Genomic DNA, 22,991 nt, shown 5'->3' with positions numbered 1-22,991 from the left:
CTTTGACAATCACGGTACCTATTTCTCTTACCACACAGGATATACGTAGGCAACAGCTACACTATGTTTACTGTACACTGCAATTCAGAAACTTTGTGATGTCTGGAGACTTTAGATCTGACCACCTCCGTGACACACAAAAAAATATGCTTTGTTTTTCTTTTTTTCCCCCTGGCTTCTGTAGTTTCATCTGAGTGCAGGGCAGGGAGGCAGACTGTTCTTTGGGTCTATTTAAAGTCACTCCGAATGCTCCCTCTGCTAACCTGTCTGGGCCTGTTACACTGCTCCTCTCATTTAGTCTCTCTCTCTCTCTCTCTCTCTCTCTCTCTCTCTCTCTCTCTCTCTCTCTCTCTCTCTCTCTCTCTCTCTCTCTCTCTCTCTCTCTCTCTCTCTCTCTCTCTCTCTCTCTCATTACAGTTATTCCTCCACAATAGGAGACACTCCTTACCCCACTCTCCATTTCCTCAATTAAGCACACATGGAGGTATGGTCAAACCACAAAATCTCTCTTTTACCTGCTAGTTGTTCGATTTCCCTTTTCCTTATAACATGACTTTTCACTGAAGTGATATCCTGTTGAGGTTTGAAGGAAAGCACAAGGAAACGCGATTAATAACCACTGATCATATGCATCTGCTTTATGTTTATACAACACATTTATAATACATTATACACACACATATCATCGCTGTCTGATGAAAACCTCTTATCTCCAAAACAGAAACTTTTCAGTAAATGAAACAAACATACAATTATGAAACCTCAGAAGCTATTTTGAATACATTTTCTTGGTCCTAGTGAATTGATATGTTGAGAGTACATTGAATAAATGTAAAAACATTTAAATTGGCAAAAATGGAGTTACAAGGTTTTCATCAGACAACGACGACATGTCATTTCAAATGACAAAAACAAACAACAGAAGCGCTCCAAATAGAAAGGAGAGTAATGTTGACGAGTGCGGACGACGGCACTCTCCGGGTGAAACGAATGGCAGAGGAAAAGTGCAGAGGAAAGTGCAATGTTCAGCATTCACACATGGTTCTAGTTAGAGGTCCACGCAGTGGCCTCCCATTAAGTCAAATGTGGTTTGGAGGAGACTAATTTTCACAGTTTAAAAAGGTTTTAAGATATTTTTCTCACCCCAGGAAGTTTACTTTGAGTCATTGTGTAGATGTGTGTAGATAGATTTCATTGTGGTCAATGTATGTGGGAAGGACTTGTTTTTTTCCTACATGGAATCGTCTCAATGCACTCTGGGGATTATTAGTCAATGTATAGATCTTCATGAATGAGAGAGACTAATGGGGGATGGGGAATGGTTATGGTGCCTGGATGTCTGGCATTTCAAGTTCACTGGGGGAGAAAAAATTACCTTTTGTTTTGCTCACTTTACCATGGTTAAAGCCAAGGGGTCATTAAACATACTAAGCATTTTTACACACACTTAAATTCACGGAAAAGTAAAAACCAGAAGACAATATCTCCGCTGTTGTGCAGATCTTGAGAGATAAAGAAACGGCAGTTAGTCATTGGTGTAGTTCTTATCAGGAGTCAAAACTACAAAAATCTCACCTAATGATGTGCTATGTAATCATAAGGTGAGAGGAATACACTGGTGCTACAAGTCAAACCAAACAATGACTTTTGTTTGCAGCCAGTTAAACTGTTCCGTCACAGCTGATCACAGCTCTGAGTACAGTGGGTCACCAAGAGCCCGTTGACTTTGGCACCAGTTGAAAGAGCTGTGTGATAGCACAAATGTATCGCCTGAGGGTGGGCGTCTAATTGTTGCCTTAATGTCAACCTTCGCAGCTGCAGTACTGCTGTAATAACATAGCAGAAGATGACAGACATCAAGCAGATGTAAAAAATATATAAAAAAAATAAAGAATGTAAAAAGTCATTTGTAATATAAGAATTCAACACAGTATAGAAAACCCATTTGTGTCTCATCTCATTTTGGCTTTGTAAAAAAATACAAATAACTTGCCAATAATTTATTGAAATACACTATATAAAACAATAATGCTGATTATATATAGAACATGTTGTACATGAGCTACAGCTATAAGTGGTGTGTTTCTCATACTTGCCTCTCCTCAAAGAGGATCTGGGCGTACACGGTGCTTGTGCACGAGGCTTTGTTGTCCGGCAGAGGCTTGACCAGCTCCAACTCTGCATATGTCAGGCTCTCCTCTGTAATCTTCGGCTACAGGGGAGAAAGATGAAACGTGTGAAGAAGCAGACTTGTCAATCGAGTTATTCATGTTGTGTCTATTACAATATGATACTGGACAATAATTACCTCGGGATAACAGTCACATATACACAAAAATCGAACTAAGTAAAACTTAAAGTAAAACAACTTAAAGGAAAATGCTAGATTTCTGGACAGCCCTCTACAGAAATACTGTAGCTGTTGCCTAACAAATTGTATGTAAGAATCAGGAGTTACCCCAGAACACTTACCAAGACCACTTTCATCGGCTGTACCTTTAAAAGTTTGGGTTTTGGGATTTTGTCTGCTATGGGTGCTGTGGAAGAATACAATGATCATTTACTGTATGCAGCGAGGGAACACATTGTCTGTGTAACAAAAAACATATTCCCCCTCAAACCCAAACCCAGAACGAAAATGTTCTCCGTCTGCAATGTTTACATGCCCGTCCTGTCATTGATTAGTGATGATTTGGACGCAGACGTCAAAGCAGAGTTGAACAGACATACGTTTGACACATTCAGACTACTACAACATGACATGAACTCCTTGTGAGACAGATGCAACACTTTAAAACTGCCGAACATCAGCCTATTAATCTCAAGGGTGAACCAAAATATCACCATCAAGAACAAACGTTACTTTCTTAAAATCAGCTGTCTTACATGATTAGTTGACCATAAACTTGGCACTATTTCTGGTAACACACTGATATCACAAAGAGTTGAAAAGAAAAGTTGCTTTGCTCTTTTTCCAGTTGATCTATTCCAGCACGTACAGTATAGTAGATCCATATATGGACTCAAAAGGTAGTAGCAAGTAAAGCAATGTTCCTCAGATAATTCACATCTCTAGCATCAGGAAGCACACCGTTTTCAGTACACCTTTATGCTCTGATGATCACTTTAACCACATTCCCTCCCCCAGACCATATACCCAAATGTGGATATGAAGATAGGCTTGTAAGAAAACATACATGCTTGGGTAGGGGAAATTGTGGTACAGATGTATGATGTTGTTGAGAGTCTGTCTGTTTACCTTTAACTGGTATTTCTGGTGGTATCTCTGACTGCGTTTTGCTCCGTTTCTTCCTGTACCTCCTCTGCTTTTTGGGCAGGGCAGAAGACACACTGACTAGACTGGTCACCATCTCCCCTGAACTGCAGACAGCAGACAGGCATGTTCACAGCAGAATTAAAGCAGGGAAATGTAAGTATCCATCGCAGTCATGGAAGAAAAGAGTCTGTGTGTACCATAGTGGATGAAGTATAAGTCACAGTTACTTTAGTTTGAATGATGAAGGTTACCTGTTCTGTAGGCTCTTGACCAAATGGTAGTTGTCTATGAGGCAATGAGACAAAGCATTAGTGCAGGATGGGCAAAAAACATTGTACCATGTCATCAAAAAGCGTGCCTTGGCTTTACATCTCAGAGTCCATTAGCTTTAAATGATCTGTTAATGTGGCCCAGATTAGTGTTTCAGTGTTGAATGGAAAGAGGGGGGATAGGGTGTTACTCACCTTTTAACTTCTTCTTCCTCTGAACATATTGGCAGGTCACCGCCACGGTGAACATGCACATGCACAACAGTCCAACAGAGCAGATCAGCACAGCGCACAGGTACACGTCTGAAACACACAAAACCAACCAGATTAGTCACAGTCATAGTATCGTACAACTCTGAAGACTCGTGTTTCAGTTGTCAGTCACTTATGCAGAAATATTTAGGACATATTTATTGTTGTTGCGTTATTTTAGTCAAGTACAATGCAGAGAACAAGAGAGTTGCGTTCTTACCTTCAAACAGTCTCCACAGACTCTTCTTGGCCGTGGTCGCTGGTAGGACATGCACTGAAAGGAAACCAGGGAAAGTCCATGGTCATCAGTGTGTCTACCATTCTGCCTGATTATACAGTTGAAATATATCTAATTGTAGGTGGCTCGGCGTAGGATGACAGCATTGAGGTTATCCTTTCCTCAGGATCCTCTTCCTGAATCACTGGCTAGTGGTAGCTAACACCCACCGAGCCGTCCTGAAATACCCCAAACCGCCAGCAGCTGACGACAGCCTCTCTCACCCATAGCAGCCATACTTAGCTTAGCTAGCCGCCAGAGCTCCAGGGTTACTGGGCTGGAGCCTGTCTCCGTGTACTGCACGTTAGCCTGTCCAAAGGGCTTAAACTGGGTCTGTTCCAATCCAGGATCCTTGGGACTACCCCGTTGAAGTTGAAATTTAAAATTAAGGTAAGGGTTAAGGTTAGGGTTAGGTAAGGGTTAAGGTTAGGGTTAGGTAAGGGTTACGGTTAGGGTCAGGTTTAGGGTAGGGATGTCCCAAGGATCCCGGATAGCACTGACCCTTAAACTGGGGTTACCTCTAGAGCATATCCCTCGATGCTAAACCAGCAGCACTTGCTTTGACTCTGCCGACCATATTTATGGCCTACATTCAACTATTTGGAAACCTTAGTCTGAGGTAGATGACAGCGAGCTATGAGTCTTGGCTCGGTATTTGCTCTAGTTGTGTTTGCCAAGTATATACTTTTCTTGCCATACATTCTTTACTGTAATTTCTATAGCTTGTTCCTATCTAGGTGAAGCTACACTCGATCATGTTTTTTTGGTTCCCAAGTCTGATTGAGGAGTCCCGAATCTACTTCAAAGTGTAACACTCTGGCTCCAGGGACTCTGATTGTTGAGCCAGGGTTGTTATTTTCATTTAGGGTGTCTTTTGTTTTGGTTTTGTATTTCTAGGTTTGCCTTTCTGTTGGTTGTATTTCTAGGTTTGTCTATGACTCCCAATCGGAGGTAACGAGTGTCAGCTGTCGGCTCGTTATCTCTGATTGGGAGCCATATTTATTCTGAATGTTTTCCTGTGGGAATTGTGGGTTTTTGTTTCCGTTTCAGTCGTGTCACTGAGGACTTCATGATCGTGGTTTATTGTTTTGTCGTGTTGCACTTTAATTAAATAAAGTCATCATGTTTATCGGTACACGCGCTGCGCGTTGGTCTCATCCTTCAGACGATCGTGACAGAAAAACCCACCATACCAAGACCAAGCAGCGTGTACAGGAGCAAAGAGACTGGACATGGGTGGAGGCGCCGGGCAAGGAGATGGAGAGGCTGGCGATGGCCCAGGTGGGCACATCGTGGTCCTGGGAGGACATGCTCGGAGGCAAGGGACCTTGGGGAAAGATCAAGGCCCTGGCGAGAGAGGAGCATCGGCGGCAGCAGGTTTTTCGTCGGAAGGACGAGAGGCAACCCCAAGAAATTTTTGGGGGGGGGCACATGGCTTGGGCGGCTGGGCAGCAGGAGGCTGCCACAGGGAGAAAAGGAGAGAAGGCTAACGGAATACGGGAGCCATTGGCGAGTAGAGGAAGGGAAGTGTTTGTGGCACGGCGTGAAAGACTGACGTGTGTTGCCAGTCCGGTCCGGCCCGTTCCTGATCCTCGGTTGAGGCCAGTGGTGTGTGTTCCCGGTACGGACCGGCCTGTTCCTGCTCCCCGCACCATGGATACGGTGCGCTACGCCAGCCCGGCCCGGCCTGTTCCGGCCACTCGCACCAGGGATACGGTGCGCGTCGCCAGCCCAGCCCGGCCTGTTCCTGCTCCCCGCACCGCGATGGATACGGTGCGCTTCGCCAGCCCAGCCCGGCCTGTTCCTGCCCCCGCACCATGGATACGGTGCGCTTCGCCAGCCCGGCCCGGCCTGTTCCGGCCACCCGCACCAGGGATACGGTGCGCGTCGCCAGCCCAGCCCGGCCTGTTCCTGCTCCCCGCACCATGGATACGGTGCGCTTCGCCAGCCCGGTCTGCCCTGTTCCGGCTCTCCGTACTAGCCCTTATGTGCGTTCTCAGGGTCCAGCATGCCCTGTTGCTTCTCCCCGCACTAGCCCTGTGATGCGTGTCCTCAGTCCGTACCTCCAGTTCCGGCACCACGCAACAGGCCTACGGTGCGCCCCCAGGGCCAAGCATGCCCTGTTGCTTCTCCCCGCACTAGCCTCTGTGATGCGTGTCCTCAGCCCGGTACCTCCAGTTCCGGCACCACGCAACAGGCCTACGGTGCGTCCCCAGGGCCAAGCATGCCCTGTTGCTTCTCCCCACTAGCCCTGTGATGCGTGTCCTCAGCCCGGTACCTCCAGTTCCGGCACCACGCCACAGGCCTCCGATGCGCCTCAGACGGCCAGAGTCTGCCGTCTGCCCAACAGGGCCTGAACTGTCCGTCCGGCCCAACGGCGCCTGAACTGCCCGTCTGCCCAACGGCGCCTGAACTGCCCGGTCTGCCCAACGGGGCCTGAACTGCCCGGTCTGCCCAAAGTCTGCAAAGCCGCCCGTCTGCCATGAGCCATCAGAGCCGTCCCGCCAGACCGGGAGCCGCTGGAGCCTTCCGCCAGACAGGATCAGCCAGAGCCTTCCGCCAGACAGGATCAGCCAGAGCCTTCTGCCAGACGGGATCAGCCAGAGCCTTCTGCCAGACAGGATCAGCCAGAGCCTTCTGCCAGACAGGATCAGCCAGAGCCTTCCGCCTGCCATGAGCAGCCAGATCCGTCAGCCAGCCACGAGCAGCAGGATCCGCCAGAGCCAGCCAGCCAGGATCCGCCATTCAGTCCGGAGCTGCCCTCAGTCCGGTGCTGCCACTTAGTCAGGTACTGTTCCTTAGCCTGGTGCTGGTCCTTATCCCGGTGCTGGCCCTTAGCCCGGTGCTGCCCCTTAGCCCGGTGCTGCCCCCTAGCCCGGTGCTGCCCCTTATCCCGGTGCTGGTCCTTAGTCCGGTGCTGCCCCTTAGTCCGGTGCCGCCCCTTACCCCAGTGGGGTGTAGTTGGGGGGTAATGTGTAGGAGGCATATTAAGTGGGTAATGACTATGGTGGGGTGGGGACCACGACCTGGGCCAGAGCCGCCACCTGGACAGACGCCCACCCAGACCCTCCCCAGACGGTATGCTGGTGCGCCCGGAGTGCGCACCTTTAGGGGGGTACTGTAACACTCTGGCTCCAGGGACTCTGATTGTTGAGCCAGGGTTGTTATTTTCATTTAGGGTGTCTTTTGTTTTGGTTTTGTATTTCTAGGTTTGCCTTTCTGTTGGTTGTATTTCTAGGTTTGTCTATGACTCCCAATCGGAGGTAACGAGTGTCAGCTGTCGGCTCGTTATCTCTGATTGGGAGCCATATTTATTCTGAATGTTTTCCTGTGGGGTTTGTGGGTTTTTTGTTTCCGTTACGGTGAGTGCACCGTGGAACTTCATGATCGTGGTTTATTGTTTTGTCGTGTTGCACTTTAATTAAATAAAGTCATCATGTTTATCGGTACACGCGCTGCGCGTTGGTCTCATCCTTCAGACGATCGTGACACAAAGCTGTTTTTGTTTTTAGAGAGTGATCATCAGAGAGCAAGTGTACAATATCCTGGTACAGAAAGACTCTTCTTTGCCATGAATCATATAGTATGACTTCAATAGGACATTACGAATATGCACAGAGCCAAAAGGCCAGCTGCACATGCTGGAATAATATGAGTAATCTGAATCTGTAGCACTGAATGGAGCCAAAGAAGTGTCTGTCACTGTTCAATTGATTCCATTCATATATACTCTCCCTTGCTTTTTGATAGGAAGTCTCTCATTATATCCTCACACAGTGATGGTACACAGATCGAATGAATAGCGTCCCTAAGACAGATCTGCATTCTGTTTAATAAGGGATAAATACTGTCTTCCGCAATCAATAGACCAATTCAATGGGTCACTTTGGGCTACGTCAGAGCAGTCATCAAACGTAAAGAAAAAAATAAGAAATGAATACCAGTATGCAGTGATGATCCAGACAAAAGTCCTCATCACAAAAACCTTCAAAACATCCTTCCCTTTAACATCCTCTTTCTTCACTTTTCTCTACCCTCTATGCATCACCCTCTTTCTCCATGCGAGGCCCCTGAAACATTAAGGGTGGCCTCATTCCTGGAGCTCTGTTTTTAGTCTTGCCCATACTAAACCCTAGAGTCCTAGAATATCCTAATGCTGCAGACGGTGCCGACCACATTCGTTTCACCACAGTTCTACGTACCTCTTAAAAAAGTCACACTTTCTATTCTCCCAGCCCACACACGATGTCTAAATATCTCAGTGTTAAAAAGGCTGCATTGTTTACTACTACTTCACACTGTTTTCAGTTTGTTTCCCCTAACCCATCAAACCCTGTGAACTTTTGGTTTGTATACTATAGCCTACCATATTGCCGGATTTCGGGAAGAGTAGGATGTCTGGCGTAAGACCAAAGGAATTCCTGTAGTGTTGACACATCAGGTGGCCAGGTGTTGAGCCTACGTGAAACCGTCGTCAGTTTACTAACCAGTGGAGGCTGCTGAGGGGAGGACAGCTCATAACAATGGCCGGAACGGAGCAAATGGAATGGCATCTAACACCTGGAAACCATGTGTTTGATGTATTGATAACATTCCACTGATTTCGCTCCAGCTGTTACCACGAGGCCGTCCTTCCCAATTAAGGTGCAAACAACCTCCTGTGGTACTAGCTTAGCAATATTAGCTTCCTCCCTGAGTACATCTCAGGGTAACTGACCATACCACGGCTCGAACCCAGGGCCCCCTGCCTCGCAACAAAATATTTTTTTGTTGTTGCTAGGTAGCGTTAGCTAGCCCTAAGCAACTGTACCTGAGCCAAAACGCCAGTATTTTTCATCGTATAGCTTGTTCTCCATCTTCTTTTTAAATAGTGAGCCAACAGGTTTTCAGCACATTTATTTCCATGACTGATCAAACACATTTTCTCATGCTCTCTCGTCTCTCTGCAGCAGACAAATAGTGAGCAATATGTTTGGAACATCAAATCGCAATAAAATTGCAGTATCGAATCGCAACACATACAGAATGGGGAGCATGGGGAAAATCACGATACATATTGTATCAGTATCGTGGTCCCAGGAAATTCCCAGCCCTAATATGAGCCAGTTGAGCTATAGAAAATATAATCAAATCAAATTAGATTTGCCACATACGCTGGATACAACAGGTGTAGACCTTACAGTGAAATGCTTACTTACAAGCCCTTAACCAACAATGCAGTTTTAAGAAAAATAAGTGTTAAGTAAAAAATAGATCAGTAAAAAATAAAAATAACAAATAACTAAAGAGCAGCAGTAAAATAAAATAACAGTAGGGAGGCTATATACAGGGGGTACCGGTACAGACACAATGTGCGGGGACACAGGTTAGTTGAGGTAGTTGAGGTAATATGTACATGTGGGTAGAGTTAAAGTGACTATGCATAGATAATAAACAGAGAGTAGCAGCAGCGTAAAAGGATTGCACCGTTGGGATCGCACTGTTGGCGACATTTCAAGCTAGCTGTGGAGAGAAAAAATCTGTCGATGTGCCCTTGAGCAAGGCACTTAACCATAATTGCTCCTGTAAGTCGCTCAGGATAAGAGCATCTGCTAAATTACCAAAATGTAAATGCAAAATGAGTCTATAGAAATGATCTCACTTACATACGCACTACTATGCAGTTGTCTAGTCAACCAACCCCCAGGACACCATAGACGCTCTGACGTTGGGGAGTCTCATTCTACATCTCTTGTTCTCTCAATATCGAGTTCACTCACTTCTAGCCATGATGATATGTGTGTATAATACGTAGGGGAGGGAAACTCCTGGTTGTAGCCAAAGTCAATATGTGTTTGGTGGTGATGGTGCCAGTGTTCCCTTACCTCTGATATTCCGCTAGTCTGTCTACTCGGGCTCAGACTGGACAGTCAAATGTCACAGCCGGCACAAATGATTTCATGGAAAAAAATGGTTAAGTCTAATAACTTAGAAAGGGAGAATACATCTGCTTTGCTACAGTGTATGCTGCTTAGATCCTTTCACAGAATGTTGTGCATCGAACTGGCAGAACTGAAGGGCTGACATTAGCTTCAGAGAATAAAATATACTCTATCTTGTCGTGCCAGCATTAGAAAGCCCTCTAACCACTAGCTGCCATGAAACGTATCGCAATGAAGTATCACTTCTTTTCAAGCTTGTTCAAAACCATGGAACTCCCTTCCACAATGAAAAACAGGACCTTTCATTAAACATGACACAATCTCCTCCTTCTCATGATCGATGGAACCCGAAAATAGGTCAGCCAGCTGTGGTTCTGGCTAACATTGGACTGTACTCCTACTCCTACTACTACTACTTATAATGTTACCACTGTAGGACACTACAACTGCTACTACTACTACTACTACTACTACTACTACTACTACTACTACTACTACTACTACTACTACTACTACTACTACTACTACTACTACTGCTGCTGATACTACTACTACTACTACTACTACTACTACTACTACTACTACTACTACTACTACTACTACTACTACTACTACTACTACTACTGCTGCTGATACTACTACTACTACTACTACTACTACCACTACTACTACTACTACTACTGCTAATGCTACTCCTACTCCTACTACTACTACTTCTAATGTTACCACTGTAGGACACTACAACTGCTACTACTACTACTGCTGCTGCTGATACTACTACTACTACTACTACTACTACTACTACTACTACTACTACTGCTGCTGCTGCTGATACTACTACTACTACTACTACTACTACTACTGCTACTGCTACTACTACTACTACTACTACTACTTATAATGTTACCACTGCACTACTACTACTACCCCCCCAAAAAAAATAAATAAATATAAGAGCGTCTGCTAAATGACGTAAATGTAAATGTAAATGTAATGTTACCACTGTACTACACTACTAATACTACTGCTACTGCTACTACTACTACTACTACTACTACTGCTGCTACTGCTACTGCTACGGCTGCTGCTGCTGCTGCTACTACTACTACTACTACTACTACTACTACTACTACTACTACTACTACTACCACTGCTGCTGATACTGCTACTACTACTACTACTTCTAATGTTACCACTGTACTACACTACTACTACTACTGCTATTGCTACTACTACTACTACTACTTCTACTACTGCTGCTGCTGCTGATACTGATACTGCTGCTGCTGCTACTACTACTACTACTACTTCTACTACTTCTACAACAACTACTACTACTATTACTGGTACTACCACTTCTAGTAATAACACTGTGCTACTACTGCTACTGCTACTGCTGCTACTGCTACTACTACTACTACTACTACTACTACTACTACTACTACTACTACTACTACTACTGCTTCTGCTACTGCTACTACTACTACTACTGCTACTGCTGCTACTACTACTACTACTACTGCTGAGCTAGTGGAGATAGTGGTAGATTTTAGGACAAATAAATATGTTTTTAATCACATTTCTATTAATTTTGAAGAGATTGGTACTGTTGACTCTTATAAGTACTTGGGTGTAATAGTGGACAACAAACTGAACTGGAAGGAGAATTCTCACAGTGTCTACAAAAAAGCCCAATCCAGACTGTACTTTTTAAGGAAGCTTAGATCTTTTAATGTATGCAACAAAATGCTTTGTTTGTTCTGTAGTGGTGTTGTGGCGAGTATAGTGACCTATGCCATTGTGTGTTGGAAAAATAATTTAGCTAAGAAAGACTTAAACAAGCTTGACAAAATCATTAACAAAGCCAGTGCTACAATTGGCTGCAGCCTGGAATCACACGATCATGGACAATGACACCCACCCACTCCATAACATTCTAATGCAACACAGTAGCAGCTTCAGTAGCTGGTTCATCCTGCCCAGATATTCCACAGAGAGGTTTAGACGGTCATTTTTTACACACAGTCATGAGGCTTTTTAATAAGTGTAATTGATTAACTGTATTATGAGGTCTTTCCATTGGAAAATGTTGTTGCCTGTTTTTCCCAGAGTAGGATAGAAAACAGCACTTGAACACTACTATTACTACTACTACTACTAATACTGCTACTACTACTACTGCTACTACTACTACTGCTACTACTACAGCTACCGCTACTACTACTGCTACTGCTACTACTAATATTACCACTGTACTACTACTACTACTACAACTACTACTGCTACTGCTACTGCTACTGCTGCTGCTGCTGCTGCTACTGCTACTGCTACTACCAATGTTACCACTGTACTACTACTACTACTACTACTACTACTACTACTACTACTACTGCTACTACTACTATTACTACTACTGCTACTACTAATACTACAACAACTACTACTACTACTACTACTACTACTACTGCTACTGCTACTACCACCACCACCTGCATCAGTTGTATTCTACTGCACCACAGACAGTGCTACACTTAAAGCCATAGTTACTTCTAAGCTCGGTGGCGGCCGTAGAGTTCGTTGATGCCTTCCATCGGTTCTGGTGCCTCTTGAACTCCTGCACCCGGCATATGTAGAGTCCGCGGTCCTCTTCTGAGATGTTCATAATGAGCAGGTCGAAAATCTTCCCCTGCTTGACCACTGTCAGCTTCAGTTTAGGCCAGGGGAAGCTCTTGGTATAGTTCCCATAGAACCTGGCCTTTCTCATGTTGACCCTGGCGATGAGGAACTCTTCGTCGCTGGAAGAACGTTCGGGAAGGAAGGTCCATTTGACTACAGGCAGGCTGCTGGAGCGACGTCTCTGGGACACCTGGCAGGTCAGGGTGACGTTCTCGCCCTCCTGGGCCACCGTGAACGGGGAGGGGGTGACAGTGACGTTGATGGCCTGGCACACTTCTGAAAGATATAGTACACGAAGGGTATGTACAGTAAATAAACACTGAGTAGACAAAACATTAGGCTCTTTCCATGACATAGACTGACCAGGTGAATCCAGGTGAAAGCTATGATCCCTTATTGATGTCACTTGTTAAATGCACTTCAATCAGTGTAGATTAAGGGGATGAGACAGGTTAAAGAAGGATTTTTAAGCCTTGACACAATTGAGGCATGGATTGTGTATGTGTGCCATTGAGGGTGAATGGGCAAGACAAAAGATTGAAGTGCCTTTGAACGGGGTATGGTAGTAGGTGCCAGGCGCACCGATTTGAGTGTGTCAAGAACTGCAACGCTGCTGGGTTTTTCACGCTCAACAGTTTCCCATGTGTATCAAGAATGGTCCACCACAACTGTGGAGTTAACATGGGCCAACATCCCTGTGGAACGCTTTCGACACCTTGTAGAGTTCATGCCCCGACGAATTGAGGCTGTTTTGAGGGAAAAAGGGGGTGCAACTCAATATTAGGAAGGTGTTCCTAATGTTTTATACACTCAGTCTACATACTGTATGACACCAATACCCATTTTACACTATTGAGCTGAACCAATATGGTCCTGGTTGGTTCTGGTCGGCACATAGGGTATAAAAGGCATTAAGAGTCTAAGCTGGTGTATGAAGACCTTGGTGGAGTTGGAAGAAGATATGTTGACCTAAGCCCTGTTTATACCTGCCGTTAACATGCGTCCTTCATCCAAATCCAAATTCAAATCAAATCAAATTTTATTTGTCACATGCGCTGAATACAACAAGTGTAGACCATACCGTGAAATGCTTACTTACAAGCCCTTAACTAACAATGCCGTTTTAAGAAAATAGAGTTAAGAAAATATTTACTAAATAAACTAAAGTAAAAAATGTAAATACAAAAAGTAACACAATAAAATAACAATAATGAGGCTATATACAGGGGGTACCGGTACTGAGTCAATGTGCGGGGGTAAAGGTTAGTCGAGGTAATTTTTACATGTAATCTTGTCCTGATCTTGTTTGTTTACACTTATAAGATCTGATCACAATCAGATCACAATGTGTCAATCGTCTACACTTGTGGGCCCAATCAGAATGTGGACAAGATCAGGACAAAGGCTGCATGTTAGAACCAGGTATAAACGGGGCTAATTGATAATCATAGATAATCCATCTTTCCTGATGTTGACCAACAGTAGGATACACAGTATCTCTTTCCTACTGTATTAATGTGTGTGGGTGAGACATCTGAAAGTGGTGTTTGGCTTAAGTGCAAGCATATGTTCATTTTAAGTGGAAGACATATTAAGGATCAGACTTTATGGCCTAATTTGTTTAATGACAAAAGCAACATCTGGTTTTTCAAGTCATTTCATAACTTCCCATTTGCTATAAGCATATGTCTGTGACACACAAAGCCATCCAACCACTAATAAATGAACTATTCATCTCTAGATGAAATCTATAATTTGTTAGATATATTTATTTTGCTAAATTATTAAGCTGCATCTTATGAAAGAGTCACACAAACCACAGTAAATGGGTCAAAAAACCTTGCAATGTTTTGTTTTCAACAAAAATAAGGGAAAACACAAACTTCTCCGTTTACAGTCCTTCTTCTTATAACTTATAATTTCTCTGCAGATGGTTTATTTACTGAATGTGTTTTTCTAACACTCACTCATTTAACAAAAGTTTTTCCAACCTTTTATTATGACATTCTCTCTCTCTCTCTCTCTCTCTTTCTCTCAATTCAATTCAAGGGGCTTTATTGGCATGGGAAACATATGTTTACATTGCCAAAGCAAGTGAAATAGATAATAAACAAAAGTGAAATAAACAATAAAAAGTGAACAGTAATAAGTTCCAAAATAATATAGACATTTTAAATGTCATGTTATGTCTTTATACAGTGTTGTGACAATGTACAAATAGTAAAAATACAAAGGGGAAAATAAATAAACATAAATATGGGTTGTATTTACAATGGTGTTTGTTCTTCACTGGTTGCCCTTTTCTTGTGGCAACAGGTCACGAATCTTGCTGCTGTGATTGCTTACAGTGGTATTTCACCCAATAGATATGGGATCTCTCTCTCTCTCTCTCTCTCTCTCTCTCTCTCTCTCTCTCTCTCTCTCTCTCTCTCTCTCTCTCTCCCTCTCTCTCTGTATCCATCACCACATACCTACCTCTTCAAGGTATTGCCAAATTTCATATCATGACCTAAAAACACTATTTTCCATTAGAACCCAGTCACCTAAATAGAAAAATAAAGTTGCTTACCTCCAATGAACGCTCTGGTCAGGAGAACTATGACCACTGAAGAGATCTTCATTTTCCAGACCAGCAGTCTCCATAAAAAACAGTTAAATGTCTCCCAAAGTAAAGAGCCTCAGCTCAGGATTCCCCTTTTCTTTTTTTCTGCATTCATGTGTAATATGAAATAGGGTTCGCTCTGTTTCTGCTTAGAACCACCCTCCTCACCCTCCCAGCAGACAACCCCACCCACCTCACTCCTCTGCTTGGCAGAAAGTGGGAAATGCAATTTCCTGTGCAGGAGGAAGGAAGGAGTGTGTTGTGCTATAGCTTTGATGCCGAGTCGATCGGACTCACACACAATGAGGGAGGATGTAGCAGGGCTGTCTCTGTCTGTGTAACTGGAGCCCACAGACAATCTTTGTACGGGATTTGTGAGAGCAGCTCTGTTTCCTCTCTTTATAGACACACTAGAGTTTAGTTCAAACATTCACTCTTCTTAAATAATACGTGACTGTATTCATGCATCCATTTGTCTTAGAGCTAGCGAGACTTATATTCTATCCATGCTCGGATTGCTATTTCTTCATCCATCTCCGCGGCTGGAAATGCAATCATCTTGGTTGTGAGTTTGATAGAAAATGTTGAGCTAGGCAGCATCCCCAGAAACTTGACAAGCGTCTGAGAAGACACTTACATAGAGCATGGGGGAGTTACTGTATTTTCACTGCTAAAGCACGTCTATTGAGGATAATTATAAGTGCATCTGACGTTTGCATTGTAATCTCCGTCACATACACTCACTCTCTCTGTTCCTTTAAATCAAAGTCTATGTCTATTCAACAGAAGGCAGTTAAGACTGACCTGGTTGCAGGGTAATTAAAGTAAACAGGCATGTTAACAAGATCCTGTGAGTTGTAGAGTTGGAGTTTCGGCAAGCTGCCTTGTTATGGAGCTATCAATGGGAAGTAATACTGCCACCTTGTGGGAAGTATATTGATAGTGTTTCTAATAGAAACGAGTTATTTGTCTCTATTTGTGTCATATGAACAGAAGTAGGTTTAGCTGAAATAGCAAGCATATTTGGAGTTTGTATGATTTAATGAAGTCAGGATATTTCTGAAATAATGTTTGATGTATTCGTCCATCAATCATACAGATAAATGAAGTACATTTAAACTGGCTGCAGCTGAAAACATGTTTAATGTGAAAAGAGGGACATTCAGAACTTCCACCATTATATTTCCAAACATGGCAAATATTGAATTACAGGGTGGAGGGAGACAGTGTGAAACATGAAGATTCAGAAGTTGCGTGCAGCAAAACGTGAAGAGAAGACGACCCCATTGACCCTTGACCCTGAGCTGCTTCTGGGTCGTCACTAGTTTCTATAGACAGAAAGTCATAAACCTTGCCCATTTCTACAATTGATCTTCTTACATTTTTATTTGAAGCCTAACCCTAGCCTAAACTCTAACATTAACCACACTGCTAACCTTATGCCTAACCCTAACCTTAAATTAAGACCAAAAAGGAAATTTGGAATTTGTGACTGTGGAATCTGACTTTGTGGCTATATAAGCTAGTGGAAACCCTGCTTCTGGGGATTCCACGCCACCCTGCTAACACCCTGTAAACCACTCCCCCTGACCTCTGACCCCTGTCACTAGAGACGCTGGATAGGAATGATCTCATTGGTCCTGTTTTTCACACACAGGACAAGGTCAGTTCCATTTGTGGCTGAGAAGGTACCAGCTCACATAAATACTATCGAGTGTTCAGGAACAGTGTTCAGTAACAGTGAACATACTGGAAATAGTGAAGACACTTGTCTATGTTCCATCAGCCCCCTGTTCCTCAACCCTATGTTCCCTCAGCCCTATGCTCCCTCAGCCCTATATTCTGTCAGCCCTATGTTCCCTCAGCCAATCATCATTGCATATTGCTCTTGCACTGCCTTTACACCCTGCAGGGACTGACTCCCACATACAATGAGTATACCAACCATTAGGAACACCTTCCAAATATTGAGTTGCAGCCCCAACCTTTTGCCCTCAGAACAGCTTCAAATTGTCGGGGCATGGACTCTGCAAGGTGTCGAAAGCGTTCCACAGGGATGCTGGCCCATGTTGACTCCAATGCTTCCCACAGTTGTGTCAAGTTGCCTGGATGTCCTTTGGGTGGTGGACTATTCTTGATACACACTGGAAACTGTTGAGGGTGAAAAACCCAGGAGCGTTGCAGTTCTTGACACAAACCGATGCGCCTGGCACCTACTACCATACCCTGTTCAAAGTCACTTACAGTTTTTTTCAATTGTTTAAGCACAATTTTGAAAACAGGGCCCGGTTTGTCAAAACACTACACACAATTAGCACAACCCTACACCAAAGTAGCACAACACTTCAGATAATTTGCAAAATTGAACACTTTTGTCAAAACTATACACGACTTCATGAAAACAATATTTTGTTACCATACGAAACACACACATTTCATATGACTTCAATCTTTTTGAACCAGTTACACACTGCTGTTGCTAACCTAAAACACTTTTAGCAAGTCTAATTCTCAGTGATTAGAGTACTGTAAATGAAGTACACAGAGAAAGTGCAACTATACAAACACTACACAAGACCAATGCTGCAGACTGAGGAAAATATCATTAATTTCTCTCCATATACCCAAATCAGTCAACATGTCAACATGGAGAATCACAACAAAACATGTCCCAGTTTTCATGCTACTACAGTGTGCATAACACTGTTAGCTCAGCAAACAACAGACAAACGTAAAATACTGTATCCAGTACAGGTTACAATTACAGTAAATAACAACAACAACAAACATAAAAGATAATCTGAAAAAAACGGACAATATTGTACAGAAAATACTACAGTAAACATCCTATACATTATCTCTTCGCCTAGCTGGATCTGGCCAGAGAATTTCATCAACATCACAAGCAATATCCTCATTAGCAAGACAACGCGGGAAGAACCGTCTTTAATGTCGAATCCATCCTTGCACAGCTGCGGCGTCGACTTGGTCACAGGCGTCCTCCATGGCCTGAATGAGGGGTACCTGAGCCTGGGGCTGGAGATCGTAAACCTTCCACCGCCATGCAGAGAAAAACTCTTCGATAGGGTTTAGAAACGGAGAGTGTGGTGGAAGGTATGTCAACTGTGGATGGTGTTGAAACCAGTTCTGGACCAAAGCAGAGCGGTGGAATGACACATTGTCCCAGATGACAGTGTATTGCATCTGGTGCATTTCATTACCTGCTGTGACGATGTGGTGCAATCGGTCCAAAAATGCGAGAATGTGAGGTGTGTTGTAAGGGCCCATTTTGGCATGACGGAGGAGAACCCCATGCTGTGAAATGGCAGCGCAAAGGGTGATGTTACCCCCACGTTGCCCTGGGACATTGATTATAGCCCTGTGGCCAATGATATTTCTGCCTCTCCTTCTTGCTTTTGTGAGGTTGAACCCTGCCTCATCAATATATATGAATTCATGCAGGATTTCCTCAGCATCCATCTGCAAAACTCTCTGAAATACAGTGAAAGACAAGATTGTGTAGTTCAGGATAGGTCTAGTATACAGTCAATGTAAAAAAGTCATGTGTGCAGTATGCAACATCACAGTGCTAAAGTGAACAATACAAACCTCCACATACTCATGCCGCAGCCGTTTGACCCTCTCTGAATTCCGCTCAAAAGGCACTCGATAAAGTTGTTTCATTTGAACCTGATGTCTTTTCAGGATGCGTGCCAGTGTTGACTGAGAGACCTGATGGACATTATTGAAAATGGCATGGTCACCGATAATGTTGGCTTGTAGTTCTCTGAGCCTGATAGCATTATTGGCCAAAACCATGTTTATTATCTCTCTCTCTTGTTCTTGCGTGAATATGGGCCCCCTTCCTCCTTGTCGTTCCCGACCCTCAATCCTATGTAGAGAATAATACATGTAACTTACTGTACAATGTCACAGGAAGGGGTATCACAAGTGCTCATATGGTGCATACAATAAGCGGCTGATTACTGTAACTGTAGACAAATCTTATTTTACCTGTTTTCCTGTCGAAAAGTCCTTATGACAGATGCCACTGTATATCTGCTAAGATTTGGCTGAACTCTCAGTCCAGCCTCCCTCAGCGTCAATCCGTGGTTCACAACATGGTCCACTAGTGTTGCACAAATGTCATTTGATAAGTTTGGTCCTCTTCTTCTTTGTGCACGTTCTCCTCCTGCTTCAGGTCTTCCTCGACCTCTGGCTCAGCCTCTGCCTCTTCCTCTACCTCCTTCTCCTCCTCTGTGTACTCCTCCTCTCACCCTCACTCTTCTTCTGACTCCTTCCATTTTGGTTGAAGGCAGGTGAACCTACCTGCTGCATTTTTATAGTGCTTAAACCTGATTGGTGTGTCTACAATTTAGCAATCATGTATTTGTATACCTGATGGCTGTGTTTAACAGATTGGCTCATAGGTGTGGTAATTTGACAGTCAGTGCTTTGGAATTGCAAGGAATTGACATCATGATATACTTCTGTGTCTGATGAATACAAGTGTGTTTAGTGTTTTGCCAATCACTGTGGGTAATGTTTTGCAAATAGTGTGAAGCTGACAATGTGCTTACAGTTGTGCAAATCTAGCCTTGTGTTTTGCTCCTTGAGTGTAAGGTTTTGCTAATTGTGGGAAAAGTTTAATTTTAGTGTGTAAGCAATCGTAAAAAACTGTACATCTTTTGTCTTGCCCATTCACCCTCTGAAGGGCACACATACACAATCTATGTCTCAATCTCCTCAATGCTTACAAATCTTTATTTAACCTATCGCCTCCCCTTCATCTACACTGATTGAAATTGATTTCACCTGGATTCACCTGGTCAGTCCATATCATGGAGAGAGCAGGTGTTCTTAATGTTTTGTAAGCTCATCATTCATACATCTCTACACGCACAGTTATAATTTAGTTTACAGTGTTCGTAGTGTAGCCTGTAGTGTTTAGCTTCAATGTTCATAGTGTAGCCTGTAGTGTTTAGTTTCAGTGTTCATAGTGTAGCCTGTAGTGTTTAGTTTCAGTGTTCATAGTGTAGCCTGTAGTGTTTAGCTTCAGTGTTCATAGTGTAGCCTGTAGTGTTTAGTTTCAGTGTTCATAGTGTAGCCTGTAGTGTTTCGCTTCAGTGTTCATAGTGTAGCCTGTAGTGTTTAGCTTCAGTGTTCATAGTGTAGCCTGTAGTGTTTCGCTTCAGTGTTCATAGTGTAGCCTGTAGTGTTTAGCTTCAGTGTTCATAGTGTAGCCTGTAGTGTTTAGCTTCAGTGTTCATAGTGTAGCCTGTAGTGTTTAGTTTCAGTGTCTGTAATGTAGCCTGTAGTGTTTAGCTTCAGTGTTCATAGTGTAGCCTGTAGTGTTTAGCTTCAGTGTTCATAGTGTAGCCTGTAGTGTTTAGCTTCAGTGTTCATAGTGTAGCCTGTAGTGTTTAGCTTCAGTGTTCATAGTGTAGCCTGTAGTGTTTAGCTTCAGTGTTCATAGTGTAGCCTGTAGTGTTTAGCTTCAGTGTTCATAGTGTAGCCTGTAGTGTTCAGCTTCAGTGTTCATAGTGTAGCCTGTAGTGTTCAGCTTCAGTGTTCATAGTGTAGCCTGTAGTGTTTAGCTTCAGTGTTCATAGTATAGCCTGTAGTGTTTAGTTTCAGTGTTCATAGTGTAGCCTGTAGTGTTTCGCTTCAGTGTTCATAGTGTAGCCTGTAGTGTTTAGTTTCAGTGTTCATAGTGTAGCCTGTAGTGTTTAGCTTCAGTGTTCATAGTATAGCCTGTAGTGTTCAGCTTCAGTGTTCATAGTGTAGCCTGTAGTGTTTAGCTTCAGTGTTCATAGTGTACATACTGTATGTGGATTGTGATGTGTCTATATATTTGGTCTGTATATTCTGTTTATTGTACATGCAAATGTATTTAGGGTTGAGGGAACACAGGGCTGAGGGAACATAGGGAAGAGGGAACATAGGGCTGAGGGAACATAGGGCTGAGGGATCATAGGGTTGAGGGAACACAGGGCTGAGGGAACATAAGGTTGAGGGAACATAGGGTTGAGGGAACATAGGGTTGAGAGAACATAGGGTTGAGGGAACATAGGGCTGAGGGAACATAGGGCTGAGGGAACATAGGGCTGAGGAAACATAGGGCTGAGGGAACATAGGGTTGAGGGAACACAGGGCCGAGGGAACATAAGGTTGAGGGAACATAGGGTTGAGGGAACATAGGGCTGAGGGAACAAAGGGCTGAGGGAACATAGGGCTGAGGGAACGTAGGGCTGAGGGAACGTAGGGCTGAGGGAACATAGGGCTGAGGGAACACAGGGCTGAGGGAACAAAGGGCTGAGGGAACAAAGGGCTGAGGGAACGTAGGGCTGAGGGAACGTAGCGCTGAGGGAACATAGGGCTGAGGGAACATAGGGCTGAGGGAACATAGGGTGGACCCTCTTCCAACACACACATTACTAAATTGTTATTCACATCGTGTATGCCCTCTAACAAACAGTGAATTACATTTTTTGGGACAAATTAGTAGATGCCATTTATCTTCAGTATTCGATGGTGTTCTGTTCTCTTCATGTATCAGTTACTCTTCTTCAGTCCTTCATGTCCACCAAAGCAGTTCTATTAGCAAAAGGAATAAAACCACACATGAGAAGTGAAGTACAAAGTTGTTGTATATCGATACTACCATCGTGTTATATTATTTTCTGTTGACAAAAACCACTCAAGGACTACTTGCATACTGTCCACTTACCGAAGAGATGTTCTTTTTACAGAATCCTCTAAAAACAAGTAAAGAATGCTTTTCAGTTCACAAATATCAGGGAATCATGTTCAGTGTAGAGAAATGTAAAGCTATGTAGGTATGCTACTATACTGTAATGCCTATGCATTTACCTGAAACTTCATTGTCAAGCATGTACTTTTTAATCATGTAGAGCTTGCTGCCAATAAAACAGAGAGCAAAGAAGAGCCCGATCCCTGCCCCAATCCAAGCATATGTGGCATCTGAGAAAAATCAACACACAATGTTAAGAATGTAATATGCAAACCAAGTCATCAACAGCATGTTGTGAAAGCAGCTGCATCCAGTTGCTTGTATTGCTCAAGAGGCCAGTTCACACGTGAGAGCTGTTGAATGCAATCTTTTGCAATGTGTTTACTTTTTCTTCAGTCTGATGAAAGAAAGGTCCAGTTAGGTCCTCGGTCTCTGTATGGACCTGTGTTGATTTGAAATGCTTTGAGTGCATCAGTGGTTCTCAATTGGAATCGGAAGGCATTGGATTATAATAGGGGATTGGCTTGTTTGACATGTCAGTGTTTGAGCTGCATCGGTCACTAACTAAATGGGAGCCTATTGAATGTTCTCAACTGACAGAAAAAGGACTCATTATAGTATAGATATGAATATTGAGGAAACATTTTATTTGATAACTACTCCATGAAAATGAGTGTTTTTCTTTCTTACCTGGTTCATCATTGCTTTCCAGTTCATTTCCTCTCACATTTGTCAACATAGACTCTGAAACACAGGGATAATCTTTGTTATAGAACAAGCTAATGCACTTCTCTGATATCTGTATCAGACAGTCACCCGTCCGCAACTCTCTGTAAGGATGAAACTGATAGCTGGAAACAGGACGTTCGTGTAGACAAGACAGATGAGACCAATGATATCTAACCCAAAATGAAACAGAGCAGAAAAACACTTTCACAGATTGAACTTGATGATGTCTTTAGT

The 22,991-nt window shown here is 43.5% G+C and overlaps 1 protein-coding gene across 1 annotated transcript; it reads right to left on the bottom strand.

The window, feature by feature from the left end:
- Positions 1–392: 392 nt before the first annotated feature.
- Positions 393–15,442, bottom strand: LOC121582096 (V-set and transmembrane domain-containing protein 4-like). Its single transcript, XM_041897652.2, has 9 exons — positions 15,242–15,442; positions 12,544–12,948; positions 4,019–4,072; positions 3,742–3,849; positions 3,529–3,562; positions 3,260–3,381; positions 2,473–2,537; positions 2,097–2,212; positions 393–1,826 (listed from the first exon to the last, which is right to left on the bottom strand). The coding sequence occupies exons 1-9, from the start codon at positions 15,291–15,293 to the stop codon at positions 1,685–1,687; spliced, it is 1,098 nt and encodes a 365-aa protein (XP_041753586.2). The 5' UTR covers positions 15,294–15,442; the 3' UTR covers positions 393–1,684.
- Between the last annotated feature and the right edge of the window lie 7,549 nt (positions 15,443–22,991).

Source organism: Coregonus clupeaformis, chromosome 1 (genome assembly GCF_020615455.1).
Source record: "Coregonus clupeaformis isolate EN_2021a chromosome 1, ASM2061545v1, whole genome shotgun sequence".
NCBI classification, from domain to species: Eukaryota; Metazoa; Chordata; class Actinopteri; order Salmoniformes; family Salmonidae; genus Coregonus; species Coregonus clupeaformis.
This window is presented reverse-complemented; position numbering and strand designations above follow the sequence as displayed.